At 57.4% G+C, this 16,924-nt stretch overlaps 1 protein-coding gene across 1 annotated transcript in view; it reads left to right on the top strand.

Annotated features, from left to right (window-relative positions):
• NTSR1 (neurotensin receptor 1) overlaps positions 1-295 on the top strand; it is a 45,856-nt gene extending 45,561 nt beyond the window's left edge. Inside the window, exon 4 of the mRNA XM_067705217.1 lies at positions 46-295. Within this exon, the coding sequence (XP_067561318.1) occupies positions 46-295 (250 nt within the window). The remainder of the gene's footprint in view (positions 1-45) is intronic.
• Positions 296-16,924: the final 16,629 nt, after the last annotated feature.

Here is a 16,924-nt window from a genome sequence, read left to right on the forward strand (position 1 = left end):
GGGCTGTGTCTGGCCCGCCAGCCTGAGCGTCCTCTCCCACCCCAGGTTCCTGTATGACTTCTACCACTACTTCTACATGCTGACCAACGCCCTCTTCTACGTCAGCTCCACCATCAACCCCGTGCTGTACAACCTCGTCTCCGCCAACTTCCGCCAGATCTTCCTGTCCACGCTGGCCTGCCTGTGTCCCCTGTGGGGGCACAGAAGGAGGAGGATGGCCTTCTCGAGGAAGGCCAGCAGCGTGTCCGGAAGCCACACCTTCTCCAGCAATGTCACCCGGGAGACGCTGTACTAGGCCCGGGCGGGGCCGGGCGGGGGGCCGGGAGGGGTCACAGAGGGGCTGCCACTCGGCCTCCACGCCTGTCCGCGCAGCGCCTGCGAGCTGGACGGGGGTCGGCCCTGGGCCCGCTCCGTGGCATCCGAGGCCCAGGACCCAGCACCCACACCCAGAGGCTGCACTTCCTTTTGGCTTCTCCTCTCTCACCCTCCCCCGCGCCCCTTCTCTTTCAAAGCCAGAAAGAGAGACAGATCCTCTCCCAGATCCAAAACAGCCTTTAATGAGGAGAAATTAGCGTTGGGTGAAAGGCGGTCTTTTTGTTCTCAGACTAATGGATGTTGAGGGAGAGAGACATGAAGGGGTAGGTTGGGGCCGGAGGGTGGTGACCCCGAGAGCTGGCGCTGGGAGGAGCCCAGTTGGCAGGACCACCTCTGTCCCGGCACCGCCAAGAGGGCCTCCGGGCAGCTCAGGACCGGGTCAGCCCCTTGTGCAGCAGGCATCCGACCCACCGCCTTTCCAAGGGCGAATCCCAGGAAGCTTTGATGTCACAAGAGGTCCATGAAGGGATCAGCCTGGCATCGCCCAGCCCTGGCAGCCCCCCACCGCCTGTCCTCCCCAGGCCAAGGTGGCAAAGCTCTGCAGGGACACCACAGGGCAGCTAGCCTCGCAGTTCTCCATCCTGGCTCTGTGGACACAAGGCCAGGTCAGTGGGTCCCAGGACAGGCACGTCCTCACACGCTCTCCCTCCCGCTGTCCAGCTCCTGCGGCCCAGCTCCCAGCTGCTTCAGGGTGGACGCCGCAAGGCAGAGGGGAGCCGGCCAGCTCTCCGAAAGAGGCCAGCGCTGAGGTCCGGGCCACAGGTATGGAGGAGGGGCCCTGGGTACAGGCGGCCCACTGGCTGGCAGCCAGGCGGAGGCCCAGACTCGTTTGTCACGGCCAGCAGGCAGGCCTGGCCCCAGCTCGGGCACCCAGAAAGGCAGGCGCCTCCTTGGACTCTGGGATCTGGTCTCCAGACAGGATGGCCCGGCCCCAGGAAGGTGCCCTGAGCCAGGGGAAGGCGGGTCCCAGGGGAGCTGCCCTGGACCAGCCGGGACCACGAGTGGCCAGGGGCCCAGAAGCGAAGCGCAGGCCTCTTAAAGCAGGTCCTCCCTGGGCCTGGAAGCACATCTGCCCAGAAGGGAGACAGTCAGACAAACAGACAGACAGGCAGACCGCCTGCCTGGGCGGCACCGACTCAGGATCAGGTGACCTGCTCCTGGTCTGGAGTTAGCCGGGACTCGGTCTCCCCACGCTCAGAAACGACGGTCAGATACTGCAGTATCCACGGCCCCTTCAGACCTGGGATCTGCTATGAATCGGGGTATTATACACTTGAGCCCCACAAAATCCTCCCCCAAGCTGTTCACCAAGAACAGGCCTGGGGGCAGGCCCACAGCTAGTCCCCAGGCCAGGCAGCCCTCCTGTGACCCAGTGGCCACCGGTGCAGGGGACACGGGAGTCCAGCAGATGGGCCCGAGGTCAGTGCAGCCCCCAGCCCTGCTCAGCGAGTGGGCATCAGAGTTCAGCAAAGACTGAGTCTGGGCTCCGGTGTCGGCTTCAGAAGGAGGACCTGGACTCTTTGTGACAGGTCCTCAGACCCTCCCTGGGCCCCAGACACACCATGATTCCCCCGAGCCCCGGGTTCCCCATCTGAGAAGTGGGCGTGGTCATCCCACCCTCTCGGCCAGGGCTGGATGTGATGGCCCTGGAGCGGACAGAAGGGACGGTCCCCTGAGGTGGGGGCAGAGTGGACGTGGGATGAGATGCCCACTGCCCAGACCCTGCTGCGGGCAGATGGGCAGGGTCTGCCGCTGAGCCCGAGTCCACTTTACTGTCTGCCCACTCCACGTTGGTGGGGCCCCATGTCCATGCCCTGCCAGACACCCCTCCTGACCGCCCCAGCTCCCGGCCCGTCACCGTGGAGCCCCAGAGGCTAGCTCTGTGTGCCGCGTGTGTCTGCTCTCAGAGCCAAGTGCCCGCGTGGCTGGGCACAGTGATGGTGAAACCCTGTGGTGTGCGCGGACCCCCACCACCCCACATGTCCTGCAGTGACAGGTACATCCTCCGACTCCCTCAATAAGGGAATAAAGGAGGCTGTGGACCCGTGACGCACTCCCACGCGGAAGGGCCGGCGGGCCCGCCTGCAGCTGCTGGCTCGCTCGCTCATTCGTGAGAGGGTCACTGACACGGCAGATGGCCCCCGACTGGGCCCTTTTACTGAAAACACATGCGCTTGGTCTCTGAGAGCCCGGAGTCGGGAGACCTGGGTCCACAGTGGCTGTGTGGTGACGCCCTGTCCCTCAGGATCCTGTTCTGTGGCCTGGGCACAGGTGAGGCCCAACGAAGTGCGGTATGGGGTCCTGTGACTGTTTGCCCCTGGTCTCCACGGCCCTTCCGACCAGCTCAGGGAACCGAGGGAAAAACCAGCTCCTCCCTGGGGGCCGGCAGGTGGGGAGCCAGGCCAGGGAGGGGCACTCAGCCTGTCTTCAGACACAGCCGCCCTGTCTGGAGCCTCCCGGCAGCAGCGGGACCTTCTGCAGCGGGGGGGCCCCCGCCTCCCCTTTCCGCTTCCCCTGCTCTGCCTTTATCTCACCGCAGCAGGATCCCCGGAGGCCCCCAGCCTGGGGGACGAGAAGGAAAGCATCTTTCCAGATTGCAGGCACTCTGTCCTCCCGCTTGAGTCTCCTCGGCGGTCTTCCCCACGCTCCCCTTCATTCATTCATTTACCTGCCAGGTGCCCCTCGAGGCCTGGCTGCCTCAAAGCCACCCCATTCCAATTGGCACAGGGCTGCTCAAGGCCTCTGTGCTTTTGACCCACCCGCCTTATCAGCAGGGAAGTCTCAGAACTCCCACCGACTCTGAGGGTAAGGGATTCACTGGCAAAAGCTCCAGTAGGGGCAATGACATTTTACAAGAATAGCCAAAGGAATGAAACTCCAACAGTGAAGTTCAGGCCAGTCACGGAGAGAGACACTTGGGGACAATGGCAGGCTGTCCCACACCCTAGCTGCACCTCAATGCCACTGTCCCCTGGGGCCAGAGCTCTGGACGAGCCCCTGCCCACCTCCTGCGGGTTTGCTGAGTTCCAGCGCAGGGACAAGGGAGGAATCCACTCTCCTATATGAAGACACCTCTGGCCCCGTCGCTGTCGCTAGGCAACAGGAGGAGGGCTTGGGAGAGAATTCCATACATTTTAAAATACATTTGAAGAAAGAAAAAAACCAGCCAGTGGCTGGCTGCAGGGGCCTGAGAACGGGATAGCTGCCCCCCATCCAACTCCTCCCCCCCACCCTCCCCCCACCCCCTCCTGCCTCCCACTTGCCCCCCACTGCTTCCCACAATTAGGATTTGAATTCCAATTTTTATCAGAACACCACAGAAACCCCACCCAGGCTGAAGTGATGAAGGAGAGAATGGGACAAGGGGAAGGCTCAGAGCCAGCTGGGGAAGGAGGAGAGGCAGGACGAGGGGCCACGAGCGGCTGCCCCTCCAACCGGGAGGGTCCCCCCCACGTGCACCCGCACCATGCACACACGTGCTCGCACACATGCCCAGTCTGCACTTCTGCCGTGGGCTGCCTCCTGCCCCCAGGCCTCATTCCTCGGCTCTGAGGGTACCAGTTCTCAGCCTGCGGTCCAGCTTGGTGGGGGGGGTGGCTACTGCCTGGCCGCTGCCCTCCTGACCATCTGGGCCCCCAATCCCACCTCCCCTCCTCCTGCTCTCGGAACCCCCGGGGACCCCAGTGAAGCTATAAGGAAACTTCGAGGGAGTCGCCTGCCACAGCCAGGGACGCCCGGGAGGAAGTGGGCGCGCGCGTCCAGCCAGCTCCCAGCACCTGCACGGGGCTCCGGTGCGGCCACAGCTGCAGAACTTCCGGCTCGCCTACATGTCTACCCACCCACCTCTTCACTCCTCAAGGAATGTGAGCTCAGCCTCCAGGGAGAGAATTGGACCCGGATGGAGCGGGAGTGAGGCCCGAGAGGTGGGCTGGGCTGGACCCAGTCCCCCCACCCGGAGCCCCCGCCTGTCTAGCTTGCTGTGCGCACATTAACTTTCAAGATGCAAAACCTTTATCTTTTATGATAAAAGCAGTTCATTCTCTCATGAAAAACTGAAGTAACGTGAAAGGACAAAGTACCGAGTGAAGTCTCTGCTTAGCGCCACCTGGAGGTAATCAGGCTGGCAGACGGGCGAGCACAACACCCGGGGCTGTGGGCACTGCCAGCCGCTGCCGACAAAAGTGCCAGTCCTTGAATGGAGCGCACGCTGCCACGTGCACACACACACACGCGCACACATATATACGCACATGCGCACACATACACACACGCACACATATACGCACATACACACATGCATACACGTGCACACACACACATGCATACACATACATGCGTGCACGTGCACACATACACGTACATGCACATGCATACACACATGCACGCACATACATACACACGTGCACGTGCACACACACGTGCGGCTGCAGCCATGTCAGTGCACACAGCCCTCCCCCCTTCCTTTGTGTGCGCCCAAAAAGCCATTTTTTAGACACAAAGTTAAAATAAATTTCTGACATTCAGATGTTTCCAAAAGCAAATTTTCCTGTGCAGGTGAGAGGTCCCCAAGTGTCCAAGCAGAGGACATGCCATGTCCCAGCAGGCCTCAGTTGACCCCATGGGAGCCCAGAGATGGGGATGGCCCTTCAAGGGTGTCCTGGGGGGTTGGGATGGGGAGCCCTTTATACCCCTCCCCCCGTTCCTTATCGGGCTGTCACTGGATGCAGCCCAGGGGAGGCTGAGGGGACAGCAATGAGGGCAGGGACAGGACAGGGAGACAGGAAGGGGGGAACGGCAGGGAAGGGACACGAAACACCGGCTGCCCTCTCTCGGGCTGTGTGACCTGGCAGGAGTCGCCGGGCCCCTCCATGCCTCGGTTTCCGTGTCTGTTCCACAGGGAGCGGGGTGGTTCCTTTAACTGATGAGGAAACTGAGGCTCAGAGTGGGTCTCTGCCAACGTCACCTGGGGTCCACAGCAAGGCAGAGGACACTCAGGTCTCCCAGCTCCGGCCTGGCCCTCCCTCCACCGGGACCCCCAGGTACTTGGGGCAGCCCCGCCCCCCAGGCCCATGGTAGCTCTAATCCAGCGAGGCTGCCTGGAGGAAGCAGCAAGGGGGGCAGCCCTGGCTACACTCCCCCGGAGCCCGCCGAGTGGCTGGAGATTCCCGTGGACAGATGTACCTGAGCCCCTCCTGAGTGCCAGGCCCGGGCTGTTTGGGGACCCAGTGGTGCTGCAGCAGGGCAGGGGGGGCACAGATGAGAATGAGGAAAACAGACAAGGAGGTGAGAATCGTGGGGTGGGCTCTCAGGGAGCAGACAGAGAGAGTGGCTGGGAGGGGCACGCTCCCTCGGGGGCTGGGAGGGTGACACCTGTGTGGCCAGAGCAGGAGAGCCAAGGGTAGAAGGGGGACAGGTGGGCAGGGCTGGACGGCAGGGCTGGCTTTATTCTGAGCTCCTTGAGGACACGCGGGTGGGGGCGGCATTACAGACATTCCAGGAGTTGGCCCAGCCCAGCGATGGGACCCTGGTGTCCACAGAGAGCCAGGCCAGCAGGGCAGCCAGCACTGCAGGCTGTCAGTCCACATTGGTCACTTCTCTTGGGCCCAGATTACCCTTTATCACTCAGTTCCTTCTCCCGGCCATCACTCATCATTCGTCTGCATTAGAAAGGGACGCTTCCAGAAGGACCTCAGGAGGCAGAGCCCCGCCTCCTGTCTGATGGCGCGGACCCCTACCTGAGGTGACCCCAAGGCTGAAGGGGCCTGGAGCTGCCCACGCGGTCCCCTCACATCGGACGACGGTCCCCTGGGGTTCCCACGGGTCCCCACAGCCCAGCCCACCAGTCTGCACCTGTTTCCGTCACTCGACACATTTAATGAGCACCTACTGTATGCACCAGCCGGGAGGGAGCAGCTCGTCGGGGGTTCAGGGTGGGAGGCCTCCTTGGCCTCAGTTCAGGCCCCTCTCAGTGCAGCACCCCCCCAACACCAGGCTGTCTGGTTCTTGGCCCCCCTGCACTGGGGCTCCAGTAGGGAGCCTGGGAAGCTGCATTTACCCAGAAGTTATGGGGTCCGGCCGGGGATGGACTGGCCCCTTTCGAGCTTCCCAGCAGCGCCAGAAGATGCCCCTGCATTGTCCCTAGTTTACTGATGGGAGAAGGGCTCGGGGAAAGGCCTGTGTCCCTGAGCAGCTTGTCCCCCAGCCCCTGCCCACTGCTGGTGTGGGAATCCAGCCTCAGTGGGGATGAGTAGGGAAGGAATTTTAAGGCCCACCTTCCACCCTGGGGTCCTGATCCCCTTTCCTCCACCCCAACCCCAGCCAGAGCAGCCCTGGCCTCAGCCCTTGGGGCCCCAAGAAGCCAGAGAGGCAGATTCTTACATGGCGAGGTGGCATCCGTGACCAGGAGGGTGAATGTGTTCACCTAGAGCACGTGTGGTCGACGGGTGTGTCTTCTTGGCTCTAGAAGAGGTGTGATCACATCTCTCAGCAGATGACCAGAGCTGCTGGCGCTCCTGAAAAGAAAAGGCAAACCTGCCCGGCTCCCACCCACACAGGAGGCACTCATCTCGGCTGCCCAGATGCCCTGCCTGCCGCCTCCCACACAGAGGGAGGTACCAGCCGCCTGAGCGGGTATGTAACCGCTTTCCCATCCGTCCAGAAAGCCAGCCCCACACGTAAGTCAAGGACAGCCTTGCTGCTGGGCCCCGAAAACACCAGGCTGAGCTCGGGGTTCTGTAAAGGCAACTGCCTGTCGGTGACTTTGACTGACTTTCCACTAATCACCTGCCGGGGAGCCCAAAGTAACTCCCCAATGTGCAAGGCTCAGGGTGAGCCCTGGCCGAGACCTGATTCTACATCTCATCTTTTCATTGTTTTTTATTTTATTTTTATTTTTTAAAACATTTTTTATTTCTTTAATGTTGTGTCTATTTTATTTATTTATTTTTGGCTGTGTTGGGTCTTCGTTGCTGCACGCAGGCTTTCTCTAGTTGCGGTGAGCGGGGACTACTCTTCATTGCGGTGCGCGGGCTTCTCATTGCGGGGGCTTCTCTTGTTGTGGAGCACGGGCTCTAGGTGCGTGGGCTTCAGTAGTTGTGGCATGTGGGCTTAGTTGCTCCGCGGCATGTGAGATCTTCCCACACCAGGGTTCAAACCCGTGTCCCCTGCATTGGCAGGCGGATTCTTAACCACTGCGCCACCAGGAAGCCCCATTGTTTGCTTTTTAAAATATACCTTTTTCATACATATAGATACAATTTTTCAAATAGATGATATATACACACCGTGCAGCACGAAAAGAGGTGCAAAGCTGATGCCAAGAAACATCACCATCCCGTACCTCCCCCACCGCCCCTCCGGTCCTCTCCAGAGGCAGCCCCCGCAGGGAAGTGGGTGACCAGGTGGTCCTCCTTGAACACCCAGCACAGCGCCTGGCCTTGACTGCTGCCCAACCCTCAGACCCTGAGCCTCAGGTGGACGATGGGAAGGGCCCGTAACAGGTGGCACGGCCCAGCTTGGACAGACCAATGCCAAGAGGCACTGGGCTCTGAGCCCACCACTCGCCTCAGTCCCAGGAAGGGCCAACACCGCATCTGTTCTGACTTAACCCAGGTCCGCATGAGCGGCCGCCCTGCCCCAGCCTCACGCGGAGCTCAGAGATTAACCAAGGAGGAGCACATGGCCCAGGCCCCACGAGGGCGTCCTCGATGCGGCCAGGCAAGGGGCCCGGGACCCAGGGACAGAGCTGGAGCCCAGGTGGGGGTGCTCTCAGACGGGGGCTGCGTAGGAGGGCTGGTCGGGTCCCATCCTGGGGTCCCACCCTGGGCTCCCCCGAGCCATCCCACTTCCCCGGCCCCACGAGCCAGCGTGAAGGCAGCCGGGAGACAGTCTCACAGGGTGCCGTGGGGTCCAGCAGCCATGTCCCTTCCTAGCAGCCCTTCGGGCTTCCTCGAGGGCTGGCTTTCCACCCCGAGGCCCATCCAGCTGGTGATAATCAGTGCAACACACCCCTTCCCAGCACGTGGGCCTGGACGGGAGGAACAGAGCTGGAGAGCAGGGGACCCCACCTGCCCCAGCCCCCCCATTCCCTGTCAGCTCTGCGAGCCAGCCACGGTCCCTTCTGCTGCTCGCCACTCCAGACCCCCCAACACAGAAATGAGGGAGAACACTCAGGAAGGAAGGAAGGCCCTCCAGCCGAGGCCGGGCGTGATCTCTCATGCTGAGCATTTTCAGAGCCATGACTGCCGTCTTCGCGGACTTAGGTCAAAACCTGCCCGCCGGGGCCATCCTGCATTGGACTCCTCGGAAGCACAAGCCCATCCTGGGCAAGAGAGTCACGGCCAGGACCCCCAGTGAGCCAGGTGATGTGTGACTGTTTCAGGACAGCTCCTGCCAGACGCTCTGTCCCAGGACAGACCACACTCACGGCCAGGCCCGTGATGGCTCCTCAGGGGGGACAGGGGCCCAGCATCACACGGTGGGTTCTGGTGCTGCCAGGAGCCATGGGAGTCCTCAGCTGCCCCCAGGCCAAGTCTCGGGGGTCCTTCCCCTCCTGTGTAAAACCAAGGGGCGGGAGGGTCTTCAGGACTGCGTTTCCTCCGAGCAATGCTGAAACCAGGACCTGCCTCTACATGAGTTCCCAGGATTCCGGAGTGACCCCTACCCCAGCAGGCCCCCCACCCCATCTTTGGGGCTATAACTGGTCCAAGTGGTCTTGTCAGAGATACCCCAATGCTCACGGGAGACCCCTGGTGACCCCATGAGATCCTTTGGAGGGGTCAGCCCTGAAAGCCCTTTTCATTTCCCCTCTGCCTTCCCCACCACCACCTCGCGCTGACCACCTCCATCTGTGGACTTAACATGAAATGGAAATGATTTCATTTTACAAAGCAGGTTTGGGGAATTATTTTAATCAGAAAGCCTTGCTCTGGAATACCTAGAAAGGCCAGGATTTGGGAATTGATCACGTATGAAATTATACAATGCTAGTTTTCAAAACAAAACTCACTGTTGCGGTAGGTCTCCTTCACGTATCTTTTTTCCTCTCCATCTCTATATATTTTTAAATTTTTTAACTTGAAATAATTTCAAGCTCAAGTTGTATGACTCATACAAGAGCATCTTGGCCCACCCCTCCCCCACCTCCAGGTGCACCAGGTCGCTGCATCTGCCCGAGTTTGCTTTTCAACCCCTGTCTCTCTATGGATCCTCTTCTGGACCATCTGAGATCATTGCCTTGGTGGATTTTATTTTTTTTAATAGACGTAAAAAGAGAGTTGGTGCGAGACAGTTTGGATGGCACAGAGGGTACAGAGCGGAGGGTCAGAAGGTGACAGCCTCTCCCAGTGGCACCTGGCTGTGTGTCAGGCTCCATTCTGAGCATGCTCACCACAGCCTGGGATGCTGGTGAGCCAGGCCCTTCTCAGGTCCCTCCTGTCACCACACACCCCATGCCCCAGAGGCATCTATTCCAGGGTTTCCTCCTAGTTCTTCCAGTGTCCTGTGGTCTGAGCGTTAGTGTCCCCCCAAATTCTAGTGTTGAAACCCTAATTCCCAAAGCGATGCCTTAGGAGGTGGGTGATGAGGTCATGAGGGTGTAGCCCCCACAATGGGATTAGTGCCCTTGTAAATGGGACCCCAGAGAGCTCCCTCGCCTCGTGAGGACACAGGGAGAAGACCTTCGTCTATAGCTGGGAAGAGGCCTCACCAGGACCCGACGGTGCCGGCTCCCTGATCTCAGACCTCCAGCCTCCAAGGCCGAGAGAAATAAATGTCTGTTGTGGATAAGCCCCACAAGCGTGCAGTCTCTGTTATAGCAGCCCGAGCTATAAGACACGGGGTGAGCACGAGAACCTTAAATCTGCCAGCATCTTTATTTCTTGATTTTTCAACATACACTTGCTCTGAAAGATGGTAGACTTGGGGCATTTATGCTCCCTGCTGACTCCCCTCCCACCCCCCAGTTTCCCTAGGTTAGAGGGTTGCTCTCTGTCTTGGAGAGGACGCCTTTGTAACTTTCAAGAACACGGTGAAACCTGTTTCTTAGCCATCTGCTCCACCCGCCCCAGCCTGGTGGTGTGAGCTCTCCTTCCCCGCTGGTCACTATGTCCCTTCACACGTCTGATCGGAGACTTTCACCTTCCGCTCCACGACACGGTCAAGACTTCCTCTCTGGTTGACAGTGCTTCTAGCCAGGTAACGCTCATTAACGGCACTTAAGTGTTATGATGATAGAGACGTTGTTTTCCAGGAGCCCAGGGCTGTGCTGGGCCAAGGGAAGGGAATGAAACTGTGCCGCTGCATCCCCCCAGCACCTGCGCCCACACTCCCTTCGGGGGTCACGTCTGTCCTGTGAACCCACCTCCTTCCCAATGCTGTCGTGCCAGGGAGGCCCCGAGCCTGGCAGCACCTTGTCCTCATGCTTGAAGAAGGCACAGGCTGGCCCGGCCCTGGCCCAGCATCACTCTCCTCGTGAAACTTGCTGGTCCGAGGCGGCTGTCGTCACTCTGGCTCTGAGTCTCTAGGGATCATGCCTGTTTCTCTCTAAGCTCCTGGCTTTTCTCCTTGCCCCCAGGTCCTGAGACAACATGAGGAGGGGCCCTTTTGCTTCAGTCCTGCTGGGCAACTGTGAGCCCAGTTGTCACTTCTTTGTCCCCCTGCGTTGTATCCATATTTGGGCTGCAGTTTGTACCCACCTGAGGCCCATACTGACGACCCTCAAAGCCCACGCCTTCCCTCCTCAGAGTGGACAGAAACCACGCCGAGGCCCAGATGCTGTGGACCCCGACTTCAGACAGTGCGAGGCGGAAGGGATTTTAATTCAGGATGATTTCTCTCGCCTGTGAAAAGAATCGCTCCTTTTACAAAGACAGTGTTAGCCATTCTCCACGTTGACCCAAAGAATCATTTCCTTTTCTTCCTTCTGCTCAAGAAAGCAGAGCTGGCCTTTGGCAGCTGAATTAATGGGGAAAGAGTCCATCTTTGTAAACACATTCTGCCTGGCTCGTCCCGCTGAAACTGCCTTGAGAGCTGAGATGATTGGTCACCCAGGCACAGGCTCCACACATCTCACAACTGTCACATCGTCGTCCTGCGGTGCCTCTGAAGTCCTAATTGTCCCAGGGCTCCAGGAGAGCCAAGGAGATGAGAGTAACAGTGGAACATGATGCATGACTCGCCATCAGCTGACTGCATAAAAGCCTCATTAAGAAAAGCAGAGCGGGGCTTGGGGGAAGCAGGAGTTGGCTGAGTCCCCTTGGGGACAGGGGTCTTCAGAGCTGACATCGGTAAGAGGCCAGCCTCTGGAGATCAAGGGTCTGCTCCTTGCCCCCCGCCCCGCCCCGGGGTGAGGCCACACCACACGGAGAAGCTGAGAACAAGGCCCATTGTGCACCGTCACAACCCAGAGCTGCCTCCCCTCCTGTGTGTGGCAGGGCCCCTTCCCCACACCTCGAACCACCTCCACAGCCCTCAGAGGTGGTCCCCTCCCCCGGAAGGGCCCCACTGCAAAGGGGTGCCCAGGCTCTCTGGGGCCACAGGAGGAGGCGGGGAGGGAAGGGAAAAATGAGTGCTGTCCTGTGGCACCCCACCCTCAGGGGAGGTGAGAGGGTGGGGCCTGGTGCTCCGGGGCACACGAGCAGAGCACTCAGCCTGGCCCCCCACCTTGTATAGGGGACCACTTACCCAGCCTGCCTCAGTTTCCCCACCACAAAGGAGATCATGACGGCCACTGCCCGGGAGACCCTCCTCTCATTTCCCATCGGCTCAGTCCCTGCTGTCACAGGTGAGGCCACCGGCTCCCACAGCTGAACAAAGACCTTCCAGCAGGGCCTCGCTCTGATGACAAAGGGCTGTGACCCAGGGCTTGGACGGCCACACTTCCCAGGACAGGCAGGAAACGAGAGGTCACCTCCCCCAAGAGACTGGAAAATAAAAAGACGATAAAAAGCAGCTCAGCCCGGCCCCCACCGCCTTCGAGGCCACTGGAGGGGAGCGTGGGAGGTGGTCAGGCGGCATCCCTCACCTCGGTCCCCCCGAGGCCCCTGGAGGGAGCTGCGTGCACGTGTGCATGTGTGGGGAGACGCTGCACTGCTGACCAGTCCCAGGTGATGCCGAGGCCGCTGGCAAGAGGCCGACCGAGCAGCCCGGGTCTATCGGAACCCGCCCCCTCCTTCCCCAGACCCAGGGACTTGAGGTGCACACCCGGCAGGATTCCACACGGCTTTCCATCGCACAAACGCACCGAGAATCCCTCCGTCAAGGCAGGAGGCGGTGCACCCCTCCCGGGGGCCCTCTGCTCCTGTAGCACCAGTGCCCGCAGCCATCAGAGCCTGCACCCCTCAGCTCCTCTACACATCCTAACGAGCCCCCGCGGTGACGGGGCCGCCCTGTCCCTCTCTCTGCAGCTCGCTTCAGCGGGAGCCGGACGGAACACCGTGGACCTGGCGGCCCTCACGTTTCAAGACAAACCAAGCTGCTGACCGGAAGGTAATTCAGTCAAAAGCCGTGAGGAGTCACAGGTAACATACAGGGCACCCAGTTAACTTTGATCTTTAAATAAACGGTGGATAATTTTGGATATAAGTCTATCCTATGTGACATTTGGGGCATACTTTTACTGCAAATTATTCTTTGTTTAACTGAAATTCAAATTTAACTGAGCACCCTCTATTTTTACATGTTAAATCTGGCAACCCCAAAAGGAAGCTGAGCACCCCACCAGTCAGGAGTGACCAGCAGCTGAGCCTTCCCCCCGGGGCTCCCCACCTCCCCTGGGCCCCATGGGTGACGTGGTGGGGATGGTAACAGTACGAGGGCCGGGCTGAGCACAGAACCTCCCCCAGCGGGTGGGACAAATGGCCCTGGAGATTCCTCAAGTGCCCGGCCTGAAGAATTGGACTTCTTTTTCAAAACACACTAACGGGCTTCCCTGGTGGCACAGTGGTTAAGAATCCTCCTGCCAATGCAGGGGACACGGGTTCGAGCCCTGGTCCGGGAAGATCCCACATGCCACGGAGCAACTAAGTCCGTGCGCCACAACTACTGAGCCTGCACTCTAGAGCCCGCGAGCCACAACTACTGAAGCCCGTGCACCACAACTGCTGAGGCCTGTGTGCCTAGAGCCCGTGCCCCGCAACAAGAGAAGCCACCGCAATGAGAAGCCCGCGCACCGCAACGAAGAGTAGCCCCCGCTCGCCGCAACCAGAGAAAAGCCCGCGCGCAGCAACGAAGACCCAACGCAACCAAATTAATTAATTAATTAATTAAATTTTTTAAAAAAACACCCTAACTGGCACCCTTGGGGTGGGCCTGGTCCCAGGGAACAGGAAATGCCTTCACTAGGCTCCTGCCTGCAGGTTTCTGAGACAGGAGCCCTGGTTTGGGTCCAAACGGTGGGTGGGAAACTCCCCCTAGAGGTGTGATGTGGGGCTGCAAGCTGAGGCTGGTTCCTCACCTTCCAGGCCCCTCAGCCCCGGGCACCGAGGTGACAAAGCTGTCTTCCCGGTCCAGAGGTTGGGACGAGGCTCGAGGACGGCCGTGGGCGAGCAGGACCCCCGGCCAGCGCCCAGTTCTTCCACCCCCATTAGCGTACCCTCCCAGGTCTCCGCATGGGCACCAGACGGAAACAGAGGAGCCCCTCTTGTCTGGGAGTCGGGAGAGGCCCCTGGGGCGGCGACCTTGGACCTGAGAGCTGAAGTCTGGGCAGGAGAGAGACAGGCAAAGGTAGGGGAGGTATCTGTGGCCCCAGGGGGCTGGAGGGTGGCTTGCAAGAGGGAGCCCAGGTAAGAGCACGTGGGGACCAGAGCAGAGCAGGCCTGGTGGGCTGGGAGGGAGGGGGGCATGGCTGGGTGGCTTCTGGAGGTCAGCTCCTGGCCCTGTCCTTGACTGTGGGACCGTGGTGAGGTTGCTTACATACAAGTGTCGTGGCACATGCGCAGGCTGGGCTGTGGGTGGTGAGTGGTTAATTCACGACCTGAGCTCAGTGCAGAGCCCAGGTTCCTGCACAGCCTGCATCTCAGTGTGGAGCCCTGGGGTTCTGCTCTCCTCGGGTCCCCTCAGCCTGGCGCCCGCCCGCTGGTTCTTCACAGCCCTCTTCTTTTCCGGACAAGGAATATGCCATCTTTTCTCAATAAGTAGACAATTTCACAGTGCATACAAACATCAAATCATTATGCTGTACACCTGAAACCTAATAGAATGTTTTACGTCAATCATACCTCATAAAAAGTAATTAAATTTATCATTTGTTGATGATTGCAAATAGTATGTCGCAGGTTAGATTTTTTTCATTTAATTTTTTGAATGGGCAGCTCACTTCATGTGGTTCAAAAAGCCCCGTGTACACAAGGACACACGGGAAAGGGTCTCTCCGTCCCCCTGCCCCATCTGCTCAGCACCTCCGCCCTCCAGGAGCCGCTATTATTTGTCTCTTACCTCCCATGATAGATACAGAGATAGGTAGAGAGATAGATAGATAGGTAGAGAGATAGATGATAGATAGAAAACAGATGGATAGATAGATGGATAGATGATAGATAGATACATAGATAGATAGAAAATAGATGGATAGATAGATAGATGGCAGATAGATGGATACACAGACAGGTAAATAGATGGAAAGGTAGATAGATAGATGGATAGACAGGTAGATAGATGGAAAGGTAGAAAAGATAGATGATAGATGGATAGATAAACGATAGATGGATAGACAGGTAGATAGATGGAAAGGTAGAAAAGATAGATGATAGATGGATAGATAAACGATAGATGGATAGACAGGTAGATAGATGGAAAGGTAGAAAAGATAGATGATAGATGGATAGATAAACGATAGATGGATAGACAGGTAGATAGATGGAAAGGCAGATAAATGGTAGGCTGATTTATTTTCAAAGTTTGTTTTTTAATACGAAGCACTCTTTGTTCTGCGTACATTATCTGTGGCTTCTATTGGTATTTCTCTCCCAGTACTTAGTGCCTTTAGGCTTCCTCCTTACCACACATACGCACACACTCACACACACCTCCCCCACGTACCTCGTGTCGACTTCCCCTCTCGCCACCAGCCTCTCCCAGCGCTCCCTCCCTCAGCCCGTGTGTAGCCCCCAGGGTGTGCCCACCCACCCTCCCTTATCTTACACGGGAAGGGCAGTGAAGCCACACAGCCCCTCACACACACGGGCACAGGGACTTTGGCATGACGCTTGTCACGTGACCCTACTTGCTCTGTGCAGGTGGAATACGCGGTCGGATGGAGAGGGGAAATCAACATCATTTTCTTTAACTTATTTATTTTTTTTATTGAAGTATAGTTGATGTACAATATTACATGTTATAGGTGTACAATATAGTGATTTACAATTTTTAAAGTTTATACTCCATTTATAGTTTTTATAAAATATTGGCTATATTCCCCGTGTTGTGCAACATATCCTTGTAGTTTATTTTATATCTAATAGTTCGTACCTCCTAATTCCCTGTCCATATATTGCCCCTCCTCCCTGCCCTCTCCCCACTGGTAACCACCAGTTTGTTCTCTATATCTGTGAGTCTGCTTCTTTTTTGTTATATTCACTAGTTTGTTTAATTTTTTAGATTCCACATATAAGTGATAACATACAGTATTTGTCTTTCTCTGTCTGACTTATTTCACTTAGCAGAATACCCTCCAGGTCCATCCACGTTGCTGCAAATAGCAAAATTTCATTCTTTTTTGTAGCTGAGTAGTATTCCAGTGTGTGTGTGTGTGTGTGTGTGTGTGTGTGTGTGTGTGTGTAGTGCGTGTGTGTGTGTGTGTAGTGCGTGTGTGTGTGTGTGTGTACCACATCTTCTTTATGCATTCATCTGTTGATGGACACAGGTTGCTTCCATATCTTGGCAATTGTAAATAATGCTGCTAGGAACACTGGGGTGCACGTACCTTTTTGAATTAGTGTTTTTGTTTCTGTTTTTCAGATATATACCCAGGAGTGGGATCCCTGGGTCATATGGTAGTTCTATTTTCAGTTGTTTTTTTTGTTTGTTTTTTGCGGTACGCGGGCCTCTCACTGTTGTGGACTCTCCTGTTGCGGAGCACAGGCTCTGGACGCGCAGGCTCAGCGGCCATGGCTCACAGGCCTAGCCGCTCCGCGGCATGTGGGATCTTCCCTGACCAGGGCACGAACCCGTGTCCCCTGCATCGGCAGGCGGACTCCCAACCACTGCGCCACCAGGGAAGCCCTATTTTCAGTTTTTTGAGAAACCTCCATACTGTTGTCCACAACAGCTAGACCAATTTACATCCCCACCTACAGAGTACGAAGGTTCCTTTTTCTCCACATCCTCGACAACATTTGTTATTTGTGTTCTTTTTTGATAGTAACCATTTTGACAGGTGTGAAGTGATATCTCATTGTGGTTTTGATTTGCATTTCCCAGACGATTAGCAATGTTGAGCATCTTTTCATGTGCCTGTTGGCCATCTGCATTTTTCTCTTTGGAAAAATGTCTATTCAGTTCTTCTGCCCATTTTTTAATCTGGTTGTTTGTTTTTTTGATGTTGAGTTGTATG

This window comes from Pseudorca crassidens, chromosome 15 (genome assembly GCF_039906515.1).
Source record: "Pseudorca crassidens isolate mPseCra1 chromosome 15, mPseCra1.hap1, whole genome shotgun sequence".
NCBI classification, from domain to species: domain Eukaryota; kingdom Metazoa; phylum Chordata; class Mammalia; order Artiodactyla; family Delphinidae; genus Pseudorca; species Pseudorca crassidens.